Source organism: Seriola aureovittata, chromosome 3, assembly GCF_021018895.1.
Source record: "Seriola aureovittata isolate HTS-2021-v1 ecotype China chromosome 3, ASM2101889v1, whole genome shotgun sequence".
In the NCBI taxonomy this organism is placed as follows: Eukaryota; Metazoa; Chordata; class Actinopteri; order Carangiformes; family Carangidae; genus Seriola; species Seriola aureovittata.
This window is the reverse complement of record NC_079366.1, coordinates 7,704,535-7,717,211: the sequence shown is the minus strand read 5'-3', so window position 1 is coordinate 7,717,211 and position 12,677 is coordinate 7,704,535. Positions and strand designations below refer to the sequence as shown.

General features: G+C 39.3%; 2 protein-coding genes across 2 annotated transcripts; both read left to right on the top strand.

Annotated features, from left to right (window-relative positions):
- The first annotated feature begins 160 nt into the window (after positions 1–160).
- On the top strand, positions 161–4,576 carry si:ch73-109d9.2 (uncharacterized protein LOC565042 homolog). The gene is made up of 4 exons (XM_056371444.1): positions 161–883; positions 1,628–1,758; positions 1,973–2,081; positions 2,932–4,576. Exons 1-4 carry the CDS (start codon positions 619–621, stop codon positions 4,095–4,097), a joined length of 1,671 nt encoding a protein of 556 aa, XP_056227419.1. The 5' UTR covers positions 161–618; the 3' UTR covers positions 4,098–4,576.
- Positions 4,577–5,607: 1,031 nt separating this feature from the next.
- Positions 5,608–10,794, top strand: si:ch73-109d9.3 (zinc finger protein 813). Its single transcript, XM_056371443.1, has 4 exons — positions 5,608–6,455; positions 6,544–6,686; positions 6,885–6,981; positions 8,826–10,794. The coding sequence occupies exons 1-4, from the start codon at positions 6,161–6,163 to the stop codon at positions 10,013–10,015; spliced, it is 1,725 nt and encodes a 574-aa protein (XP_056227418.1). The 5' UTR covers positions 5,608–6,160; the 3' UTR covers positions 10,016–10,794.
- Positions 10,795–12,677: the final 1,883 nt, after the last annotated feature.

Genomic DNA, 12,677 nt, shown 5'->3' with positions numbered 1-12,677 from the left:
AAGTGGTACTAATGTCAGTGACTAATTACCATCAATACACCATGCACCATTCTCGACTGACAAGCTCATTCTTTAACAGACACCCATAAGGCTGAAAAGATTAAGATTGTCCCAACTCACGACCCGTATTTTAAATCTCGGAAGTGCTGTTGTTTACGGAATCAGGAGGAAATGCGATAGCTCAACGGAAACCAATTGTAACGTTATATTATAGCTAAACCATTGTCTTTCTTGTGTTTCAAACCCCATCTTGCACTACACATAAAATCTATGCATGTTGAATGTGTCAATTCTATGTTTCCGATAATTATTTATCAGATGGTGTTCGTAATCAAAACTAGTGCAGCAGGCTAGTTAGCTAACGCTGACGTTAGAAACGACTCTCCAGTTTGTTTAACATTAGGTTTGGTCTGATGGAAATAGCCACGCGGTAAATTTGGACCAACAAATGTACGTCTAAAGCCTGTTTAGCACTAAGAGCCGAGTTTAAGAAACTGGCACATCCAGTGAAGGGAAATTGACATTGGCTGTAGCCAACAAATCTCACCCCACGTCGAAAGTTCCCTTCTTTTTAGTTTACTAGAAATAAACTGTTCAGTGTTATCACACATTGTAATCATGGCTGTGAGTATAGTGACGTTTCAGTCCCAACTTTCTGGTGTAATGGAGACGGTCTTTAAGGCCGCCATGTATGAGATCACCCGGCTGGTGGAGGATAGCTTTTTGGAAGAGGTAACACGGTGCAGGGAGCAGGTCGAGTCCCTGAAGAGGCGACTGAAGTGGTCTGAGGGTCGGCGCAAGGAAAGAGAGGGAGACAGACGGGGGAGGTGCATTGATTGCGGGAGAGTAGCGGGGTCCGGTGAAGAGAAATCCAGAGCTACAGGTGAGTCTGTCTGGTGTTATTGATCCATATCCAGCAATCACTCATTATGTCTTAAGGGGTGACTAAGTGCACACTTGCTTTCTTATGAATGACTTTCGAATTCACTTGATAGTCTAATGTGGCTGAGCACCTTCTGCATGGGAGAAGGCTTTAATATATTGTAATTATAATATATCGTCATCAGGAGTTGGGGACAAAAACAACTACAAGGAGCATGAATACTTAACTTAAATTTGCTATGCTGCCAAAAAAATGACTCCAAATGTAAAAGTCAAGACAGAATTGTGAGATGTATATTTTTCTAGATGTAATTAGCCTTAAAGGATAGGTTCAGATTTTGTGTCTTAAAACTACTGTTAAAACGTAATGATAATGTTACTATGTTTATGCTGGATTGTAAATATGTAATTGATCAGTAACACATTGGCTATAAAATAAATGAAACGATTGTGTTCATAGGTATTCCAGCTAGCCAAAAGTAGCAAAACAAAAAACAAAAAAACAGTGCTGCTTTAAATATCTAAAGTGATATTCGACCAAAATCTCTCTGATGATTGGTATAAAACACCCCCCATACAGATGTTATAGCATTCACAAACCAGATGCAAGCAGTATATTAAATTAGTCATATTTTGGCATAAATGTGACAGTTTGGAACATATCATACGCCATTATTAGTCCTTCAAATGCAAAATACATCAGTCACATTTTCCAATTTAATAACATCCTCCTTTTCTGTCACAGAGAAAAGCCTGAAACAAGAGAGTTTGCTGCAGGAAGAAATAAATAGCTCCCATGGAACTGATGTGGAGACACCTGATCATGAAGTGGAAGAGGCGAAACCAGAGGCCCACAGTGCCATAATGGCAACACAGGTAGATGGCAATTTATCACATTAAATGAGCTTCATTGATTTAGGTTACAGTGTGCAGGATCAAAGGCCTTGGGGTTGCTGTCTTTTTAACATTATATATGTAAATTTCTTCTTTTAATGATCAAATGTTGATCAATTGCCAAGCTTATCGTTTCTCTTGAGGTGTGTAGAGTTCAACACCCTGTATTAATGCTGTCATTCTCCTTGTCTGCCAGTCTCCAGGTGTACAAGGTGAAAAGTTGGATAGGCTGCTCAAGGAGGAAGCCCTTCACATCACACCAGAAACCAATGAGTCCCAAGGGAGATGGGGAGTCAATTTAGATGGTCAGTCTAAAAAGCTGTTTTTCAAAGGAAATTTTAATTAGCTTATCACTGAAATTATTTTAATAGCTTTTTAATTTCAGTCACATGTAAGTGTTGTGGGTCTTACTCTGCATTATGTTTTATAGTGGACAGTTACCACACTTCATAGGATAGTCTTGCTACACTTTAAAGCAAGATACCACAAATGACACCAACACTACTTCTCTGCTATTGTACAGAAACACGGCAATAACCAGGGAAAAGTAAAGAACAAAAAAAGGCAAAATATCCACTCTAACATTACAAAAATTTGATTAAGTTCCTACTACATAAAAACAACCAAAATGACATTCTTTCAGAAAAATATTGTGATAATCAAAATAGCCATGTGAAAATACACACACTTGCATTTCAAGAGTCAAAGCATTCACACGGTCCCTCTTGTATAAATACTCTCTGTGTCTGTGTAATATTGCAAGCCAAGTCACAATATACTCCAATCAAACCAACACGGTCTTAATAGTACATTCTAGCATTACAAGTTACACGGCAGTCCTGCCACACATATGCCTTGAAAGATTTATTTTCTAATTAGCAGACTTATAAAATGAAATTGGAGACAATGTTTAGTTCCAAAATGTAAAATTATCAGTACTTTCACCTAATACTGGTTTAAAGTAACTTCATGTCAAACATTTAGCAAAAGCACAGAATGTGAATAGAGCCAATAAAATGCATGTCTTCGGAGAAGAAAGTCCAGAGTGAAAAGAAGAAGAAAGATTAGCAGAACTGCAACTTTTATGCACACTTTATAGGAAAGTTGACAAATTCTACATACCCATAACTCTTTTCTCTTCCTTTCATTGGTCAGAAACAGACACATCAGGTCTGCCGGGGACCAGTAAACGTGACCAGAAGATCCCAAAGTGCCATGTGAACTGGGAAACGGGTTTTGACCAGAGGCCGGAATCAGGCCATCATGGACACTCAGGTGACCCATCTGAACCACTTTTCCAGAACAGATATGGCATGGAAGACTTGAGCGGCTTTGACAAGACTGGCTATGGCGATGCCAGCATGATAGAAATGGATAACTTAGATGGGTTACAAGGATCACCATCCCACCTGGGTGAGGATCTGAGTTACATAGGCCACTATGAGGGGAACATGGAAGCACCTGAAGGATCTGAGCATCAAGCATACCAAGCAGATGCCAGAGGGAATAGAAGAGGTCTGGTCAGTCCTCCTGCAGGCTCACCCTCGAGGACTAACATTGATGTAAGTGGAGAGTTCAGCTGTTTATTGATTAATGAGGAAGGGTATTTACAGGACCCGAGTATCCTGTACCCTGGACATGTGTCTGGTGATTCAGGTGGCAGATTGAGCTTCAGGGGCCAGGGCACTCGAATTGACCCTTCTTTAGACAGCACAGAGGATATATATAGTGCCTCAGATACATACAGTGACACCTTAAACTTGGGAGAGAGGTTGCAGCATCAGGCACTAGGAAGAGGAGGGAGGAGACACACTTGTAACCAGTGCTCCATGTCCTTCCCTGATTCTGCCTCTCTCAAGGCTCACAAACAGACGCATAAAGGCACCGGACAAGGGCCACCATACTCCTGCACCCAGTGTGGAAAGACCTTCACTCAAGCCTGTAATCTCAAAGTCCACCAGAGGATTCACTCTGGGCAGGGGCTTCACCTCTGCAGCCATTGCGGAAAAGGTTTCCCTTCTTTCTCTGAGCTAAAGACACATAAATGTGGCCAAACAGGTGACAAACCGTACTGCTGCACTGTCTGTGGGAACAAGTTCAGCCGCCTCTGGAATCTGAAGTTGCACCGGAGAATTCACACACAGGAAAAACCTCATCGCTGCACCATGTGTGATAAGAGCTTCACACGAGCGGACATACTGAAGGTTCACCAGCGTACCCACACAGGGGAAAGACCATACTGCTGCGCTGTCTGCGGCCTCAGCTTCAAACGCCTGGATCACCTGAAATCACATCAGCGCAAACACATGACAGACCTATAAAACTAGGGAAGTTTGGGGAAAGATCATCAGATAATTTAAAATTCTTTGTGGTATTAGGAGGTTTAAAAATTAATGTTTTTGTTTGTAACTCAGGGTTGTTTTTCATCAACATTGCAACAACCCAGTCATATTTCTGGTCAGATCAGTTTTTTTCTTTTCCATGTCCTCTGGGTTTCATTCAAGAACTTTTTTGTTGGTATGAAAAATGTAGGACAAAAAAAACATCAAATATATATAAATATATTTTGTTACTGAAAAAATTACTCACCTTAAATAAATTTCCCAAAAAGGCTGAGTACGTCATACTTGTGATTACATTACAAATTCACAATTAAACTAAAAATGCATTACTGCTGGATTTTTTTCTCTCATTGTTTTGTCATTGTTTAGTTTACCATGTCTGTAAATGCTTTCTGTAAATAAAACAAATGAGGCCAAATTAATGAGTTTTAATTTCTAGCACATTGTTGTTCTAACTGTGTTTTAATTTTTTTAATGAACTTAGCAGAGAACACTTAATTGTTTCTCTTGGAATTAACTTTGTTAGAAATTTTTATTTTGGTCATTAAACCAATTAGACAGACAGAATTTTCTTTTGTCACTGTAAGATATAGAAAATGTCACCCACAGTGTCTACATGCCCATATAGTGCTGAGATGTGGTTTAATTTGAAGTGAGATTTAGAGACTAAAAGGAACATTTCTGTAGTTTGAAAATACTGTTATCAATAATCATTTGGAATAACAAACATAATTCAACAAACAACAGCCGTAAGTAACATATGTGAGTGTGTGTGTTGTTGATTCACAGCGAAAGGATCCTGGGTTTGAACCTCTGTATTACCAGCTGGGGTCTATCTGTGTTGAGTTTGAATGTTCCACCCACAGTTTTATGAAGTTTTTTTGTGGGTTGTTCTGGATTCCTACAAAATATGTAAAGCTGTGACTGTACACTGCTCCTAAATACAGTTAGCAAAGGTCAAAACCCCATTTGTGCAATTTGGCCAACTACACTGGATAGAAAAAATTATTTTCACAGGAAGTTAATTTCCTCATTTAGTTTTTGTATCGAACATTGGGTACTATCCCTAACAAACAACTCAACTGGTAATCTAAATGCATCTGATAAATTTCCCCAAGCGGGGTAATAAAGTATAGCCTAAGTTAACATACTTACATATATTGGTAACATAACATCAAGAAAAAAGGTGCCAGTTTTGATGTAGAAAGTATCACATACTTTTAGTATAAAAACCTCAGAGGAAATGATGAAGAATAATATTTCATTTCTATGTCATCATAGGCATGGATTAAAAATAAATATATAATAAATTTCATTGTAAGACATATTGGTCGTATGGGACCATAATGCGTTGCAAAATAGCTAAAATATTTCCCTGTGACGAAATGACCTACAATGTGCTTGGCGCAGCCTTTGGGTTTCACTTTATTGAAACGCGTTTTCTTATTCTCGCACTTCAGGTAAGGCCACCGTACTGCGTCGTGTATGACGTCACGAGCAAAAACAAGGACCACAAGCGATTGTTGCACAGCTAGCTAGCTCGGTTAAATGATAAGTACCACATGAATTTGCTTTGCTTAGCAGTCCTTACTTGTGGAGACCACACACCCACGCTGAAATAGATCGACGCGTTAGGTTCGACTAGTTGTGTACGACTTGTTGACGGTTTGATGCCGTTAACGGTAGATCGCATACGAATTCTACCGTTAAGCTCAAGCTAAGTAGTTACATTATATGGCTGGCTGACAGTTGGAGTTTACATGAAGGTAATTCATGTCAGTAAACATAAGGCGAGGTTCCATTAGGTCAACGTTTATAATTTTATGAATATCTGTTTCTTGCTCATTACATGAAATACCCACAACAACAACATGTATACTCTGATAGAGACTGCTCTGCAATAATGGCGTACAACCTAAACAACATGTGGTAGAATTTCCCAAGAAGAAAACTTTCTCTCTCTCTCTTTTATTGTCGTACTCAAACACGCGGAATTCCGTTGTGTAACAGTCATCAGACACGGGACACTTGCAGAGTCTGTCATGTCGGACCTGGATACTCTCATAGTCACCTTTCAGACCCAGCTCTCGGATGTGATGGAGACTGTGGTAAAGACAGCCATGTATGAGGTTACCAGGCTGGTGGAGGACGGCTTCTTGGAGGAGGTGAAGCGCAGGAGCCAGGAGGCGGAGTCTCTGAGGATGCAGCTGCTGTGGGCTGAAAAGAAATTAAGTGACCAAGGGGGGAAAGACGGAGGGAAGACTGGAAGGTGTGTTGACTGTACTAAGAAGGATGTGGACGACGCTGCCGAAGAAAGGTCTAAAGACCAGCACAACAGTAAGAACAAACACACACCAGATGAGTGTTGAAATAGCTCAGAGGATGTCTTATCTTATTACAGTACAGTGTTTTTTTTTTTTTATAGATGTGTTGAGGAGCTGTGGTGTGAAGAAAGAGAGCAGTCCTGTTGGAAGATGGACAAGAAGCCCCAGACAAGAAGTCTTATCAGAGTTACCACAGGAGGCAGACGATTCTACAGCCACCCACAGCCCTGAGAGGGAATCACAGGTGGGTCACATCATGTGACTATGTTAGAACAGGTGTATGAATGAATGCTTTCACATATTCAAGAATGTGATGCCATATTAAAAGATGCAAGATTACTTTTGTAGTAAAGGACATTGATGGTATCAGCTGTGAAAACTAATTGGACTGAAACTACTATATATCCTCAGTATTCTATGATATGCTCCATGCCCTGTTCAGGCCACAGAAGAAGAGGATGCGATGGAGGAGAAGGATGAGGTTAATAGGCTGCCTTGTTCATCCTCGCATTTGGGAGAGTGGAGCATTACTCTTGATGGTGAGTGTTGTGAAGCATGTATATATGTCTGTGTGTGTGTGTGTGTGTTTGTGTGTGTACTGAGTGGGACTTTTTACAGTATCCGTCTCTGTGCTCTAGTTTCTTGTTAGTTATCAGCCAACATAAATACACAGATCAGTGTTGTTCATTATGAATCGTTTAAACATTAATTGACGATATCAGTTAAAACTATCAGTTAAACAGTTAAAATATCCTGGTACATCAGAACTGTGGGGGTTAACAGACTGTGCCCCAGACTACCCTCACTGCTTGTCGACATGTTGCTATTTTTCAATAAAAAGCGGTAGACAAGCTGTCCGCTATGCTGAGGACTGAGATAGGTGTAGACCTGTTCATTTTATTTTGAGGTTTGAAAAATGCAACTGCAAGTTTCCATTTTATTAACCTGTTGGCTGTCTCTGATCATTTATCAGCTGAGAGTGGAGGAGGAGGAGGTTTTCGTTACAGTTCTCCTGGCACTTGAGGATTCAATGTGTGTTGTCGTTCTGTTAATCTGTGTATACATTAGAATGTTTGGGTACTATTTGCTATTTATTTTAATAAGTTATTTAATATTTTCCTACAAGGGAGAGGCTATTATGCTGGTTATACACAGAGTGCTCAGCGCCAGAGGATAAAATACGTGTTTTCATTTTTATTATTCTCTTTGTTCATTAGAAAGTCTGGTTGCTATTTGTTATTGAAACATTTACGTGGGTTAAATATTCTTCGTGTAGGCCTCTTGGTCAATTCTGCTTTACTGTGTTCACAGCAGCGCTGCCGGTGTGGTGATTTTAATGGGTTACAGACACTTTCTATTCTAAATTGTACATTTTAATCTTGTCATTTAATGGTCTGTCAACTGTTGGTCAGAAAAAGAAAATTCAAAATGAGCATCTCTAACACATATATGACATACAGTATCTGCAGTGAGCCAATGTCAGCTGAGAAATTGGCCAGGCCAAGTGGCCGGTCTAGCTCTATTACACATAGATTGTGCACATGGAGAATGTATCTTCCAGCGCTATATATTGAACAAAGTTTGAATATAGAAAAATCAATTGATATGTTGGAGGTGGGTTAGTAGTGTATTGGACCTCCATTGAATGTCAGTTTCTTACGATAGTGGCTACTTACCTGCAGTTTATCTATTTAGCTGTATATCTGTCTCTGCATCTGTGGTGAAGGGACATGAAGCATAATAAGTTCCACTTTTGATACAACTACTACCACTAATAATAATTATATTGGGACCTAGAAAAAGTGTAAAGGAAACTGTACTATATACCAATTTCATAAATATATCAGAACAAAAACATTAAAAGAAAACAAAAGAAAAAAAACAACAAGCAAAAATCCAATTCAAACCAAGATTAATGAGATTTAATTAGCTTTGAATTTAAAACGTCCTTCAGTTAGCCCTTCATTTTGCCTTAAGGTAACATAGAATTAATATACAATAATGAAAAGCACATTTTTTCACTTTGTATCTATTTACTACATAATATTTTCACTTTTCTCCCTGTAGCCAGTAAACCTTAGAATGCATTTGCCTCTGTGGCTTGTCGGTGGAAAGGTTAATATCTTCTCATGCAGTTAGTTTCTCAAATTTATGTATGTGTATTTACACCAATACACTAACACGTAGTTGTAATATACACAGTTAGCTCATCAATCCTCTTGCACAGGAAGCCTTATTTAGTTCAAAAACTACTTCAGTGCATGTTCAGATGTTTATTGGGCTGACCTTGACAGCAACCAACTTTCTTTTTTGGTAACAGTCTACCTTTTGAAAAAGGCTGTTGAAATCATCAGTATAACCCCCGTTTCCACTCATTCTCTAGGTGAAGCAGGTCGTGAATCACACAGCGCTGCTGAGTTGACGGAGACACAACCAAAACAGACTCACGAAAACGGTGAGGAATTACTGAGGAATATCATCAAGCAAGGCCCACTGATGTCTGCTGCATATGCCCTTCCCGAAGAACAGGAAGAAACACACATGTGTATAGATCCATGTCATGTCTCATCTTTGGAAATTGACACTGGTTGGGCTGGACTTTTGCAGAATCACAGACTTGGGACTGTGAAGGATCACGATCCGGCCAAAACTAGAGGTTCTCTTAAGTGTACAGAACATGAGCTGTCCGACTCTGTCGCAGCGGATGTTCACACTCAGGGCAGAGATCAGATTTCAACCTCAGGATCCCCTAAGACGAGACTGCAAAACAGCGAGGCGTTGGGTGTGACAATAAAGCAGGAGGTTATTGTTGATTCTGATGGGTGTGAGGAAATTGAGCATATGGAAAAGAAAGAAATGACAAAGTCTGGGATGACATCTTTCTCATGCTCAGTAAAACAGCACAGGCTGAGTTCAGAAGCACGCAAACAGAACCACATTTCCCATAAAGCCACAGTGCAGGAGATTATGAAGCTGCATTCCAAAGTGGGTACAGGTCTCAGATTGCAAGCCGCTATACAGCACCTCCATAGACCGATGAAAAAAAACCCTCACGCCCTCTCGAACAGCACCACAGCAGCACTGTCTATAGCTCATACTCAGGTTGTGAATTTAAATCCCCTCAGCAGAATTCCCTCCACATCCAAAGCCGCTCCACCTCCTCCGCTCTCAGTACAGCGAGTTCACCTGGGTGACAAACAAGCTGCAGCACTTAACCGAACTGGTGCCCCGTGGGTCAGCATCAGATCCCAACATCAGTCTGCAAACTCCCATCATGCCAACCCCGTTCCCCATTCCGACTCTCACGCTGGCCCCAGGCACCTCCTGCGTTGTGGCCAGTGCGGGAAGTGCTTTCCCCACCCCAGCAACCTGAAGGCTCACCTGCAGACTCACACAGGTGAGCGGCCTTTCTGCTGCTCCCTCTGTGGTCGCAGCTTCACTAAACTGAGCAACCTCAAAGCCCACCGCCGGGTCCACACCGGAGAGAGACCGTATTGCTGCTTGGCTTGTGGCAAACGCTTCACCCAGAAATGTAACCTGAAACGTCACCAGAGGATCCATCTGGACGTATGATGATGGACAGCCGGTGACAAAAAAGACACATTTGGTCTATTTATTTCTTTTAGATTAAGATACTACAGTGTTTGTTTTTGCAACGCCATACAAACGCTGTAATGCATTGCAAAAATGCTTCGTGTGTACTCGTCTCTTGAAGTGATTGTCCCACGTTCTTCTGTGCATTCCAGAAAGGTTCATCTAGTAACTTCTGAAGATGTTTTAATGTTATTAAAGGACAACAGGCATTGTGTTGTGAAATGTATCATGCGCAAAAAGATAGGTCAATTGTCCATTGGTCAATAAAATACTATTTATTCTGTGAACACTAATATTCTTTCATTTTATCAGTTACGTCATGCCTGTGAGCACAAAAGCACTTACTAATCATGCATCAAGCCCTGTGTTTTGGACGTATGTGAAAAAAATTAAAGAAGCTATTAAATAGATTCAGCATCATGAACGAAACTTCTCTTAAGTTGGTTAAGAATTGATCGCACATGTCTAAAATGCAGGCCAGAGGTGAGCACACACCGTCTGAGAGATATTCATTATTGGTCATGATGAATAATGGAAACATTATAATTCAGATTTAGTTTTAGTTTTTCTGTTTGTATGTGTTTATAACTTTTTGTTCTCTTTTGGTTGTCTTTTTGTTGTATAACTGACAATTTTTATATTATTTTATTCCTATTTATGTATTTATAAATATATGAGATTGTTTTTAATTACACATGATAATAGCTGTTGGAGGCACAGAGGATTAAAAAAACACCTGAAATAAACTTTAAAATGCTGTTTTATTCCTTTTTTTTTCAAATAGATTTTGTAATATAGGCAAATTATTCAATAAGCAAATCACATGAAAAGAAACGATTGTTGATTCCTGCCCTTAGCATTCATATGATTATTCTTGTGAACTCTTACACTTCACTGCAAGTAGGAGTCCATAGCTTGATCACTGTCTCTTGTTCTTCACACTCAGCAAGGAGCTGTTTTACTCTTAAACTGGCTCTTTGGAGTTCTCTTTATTATAATTCTCAAAAGTTACGGGTCATATGTCTAGCAATTTAGCAAAGGTTAGAAAACATAATTGTGATTTCAGTTTTTTTTTTTTTTTTTCATGTTTTTGCACAATTAATGGTCTTGTTATAACTTGAGCATGATTTGTTTCTTCAAAGACTATAAGATCCTGAAAATGTTGCCAATCACTTTGAACAATTGAAAGTACTTAGATTATGTATCATCAGTGAAGACTTAATTTGTCCTTTGATTAAAATAATATTAAAATACAGCTATTAAGAAAAAAAAAAAAAACCCTTTATCAAATTTTACAACAATATTGTAGTATCTTAACTGAGCAGTTGGTGTCAGCCTTCCACCTAACTTTGTGCAAAGATCCGGACCTCAGCAGAGATTTAAAGATGATTTGTCTTCTCGCCAGGCTGCTAATGTATTAATGGAATAGAGGAGTACTTGTAAAGACAACCACTCCATTAGAGTAACAGTTCCAATTTTACAGTGTCTGTAGACACTGTTTTAGTCGATCTGTGTGCCTGAACCTGTGTGTGTTACATAACTCACCTCCGGGATTAAGCCTGATGTGTTGTAGTTATAGTTAGAGTCAGAGCTCTTATTCTCAAGGTATTAAAGAAAAAGCTATCTCTTGCTCTCTCTCTCTCTCTGAATCTGAAGATGTTTAATTACTTAAAAAACTACCCACAAAGCACTTTTATTTCCCATTCCCTCTCTCTTTAGCCTTCTCATTTGGCCGCATTTTCTGTCCTACGTACAGACACTCTGTTGCCCTCCAGAGAACAGTAAATCACCCGGAGATGGCAATATTGTGTTGAACAAGACTGTGTTTCTGTGAGAAGGGTAGGTGTGCTTGGCTTTTCTTTTGGGCATATCTAAAAGCTGCTTCGCATTGAGCTGCAGTTAAATTGGATATGTTAAGAAAAAAAAAAAAAGACTACATACTGGAAAATGTTACACACAGAAACAGAGTTAATGGGTCTGGTCAGGGAACACAGATATTGTTACAGGCTCATAGAAATTGGCAACTCTTATTAAACTATCCCTAAGCAAGATACTGAACCTCTGCCTCCTTCCTTAGTGTCGTGCTGCACATTACATCAACTACGAGGCTGTAAGAAAATGACTGGGATGGGGAGGAGTGCAGAATGTAATATGTTGTTTTATAACAAAACAAGAGCTTATATGAATTTACAGTGTATATGGCAAACATGACAAAATGGCAAGAAGAAGAAGATGTTGAAGTGACAAAAAGGAAGTCAGGTGACCAGAATAGGTTGAGGTGGATGGATGGGTCTGTTTGTTTCCCAACTATGAGTCAAATATATATATATATATATATATATATACATATATATATATATATTAAATGACACAATATATATATATATATATATATATATATATATATATATATATATATTTATTTGTGATTTGTAAAGGTTTTGAAAGGCACTGACATCATTCTGCTGATAGGGGCATCAGATGAGAAAATGCTTCTGTCTGACATTCTGGAGGGCATCTTCAAACAGAGTATTTTGTCATTTAATTGGGAAGACTTATGGGAGATTCCACTCACTCTTTCTTTCAGCTGCTAAATAAACAGTCGTGACAGCCATCGAATGAGTGAGCCAGGGACAGGCAA

Excerpts from the sequence above, each read along its gene's own strand:
- si:ch73-109d9.2 (XM_056371444.1), top strand. The coding sequence starts at position 619 with ATGGCTGTGAGTATAGTGACGTTTCAGTCCCAACTTTCTGGTGTAATG. Across the intron at positions 884-1,627 it reads AGAGAAATCCAGAGCTACAG|AGAAAAGCCTGAAACAAGAG; the intron begins GTGAGTCTGTCT and ends TTTCTGTCACAG. Across the intron at positions 2,082-2,931 it reads ATGGGGAGTCAATTTAGATG|AAACAGACACATCAGGTCTG; the intron begins GTCAGTCTAAAA and ends TTCATTGGTCAG.
- si:ch73-109d9.3 (XM_056371443.1), top strand. The coding sequence starts at position 6,161 with ATGTCGGACCTGGATACTCTCATAGTCACCTTTCAGACCCAGCTCTCG. Across the intron at positions 6,456-6,543 it reads GTCTAAAGACCAGCACAACA|ATGTGTTGAGGAGCTGTGGT; the intron begins GTAAGAACAAAC and ends TTTTTTTTATAG. Across the intron at positions 6,982-8,825 it reads GTGGAGCATTACTCTTGATG|GTGAAGCAGGTCGTGAATCA; the intron begins GTGAGTGTTGTG and ends CTCATTCTCTAG.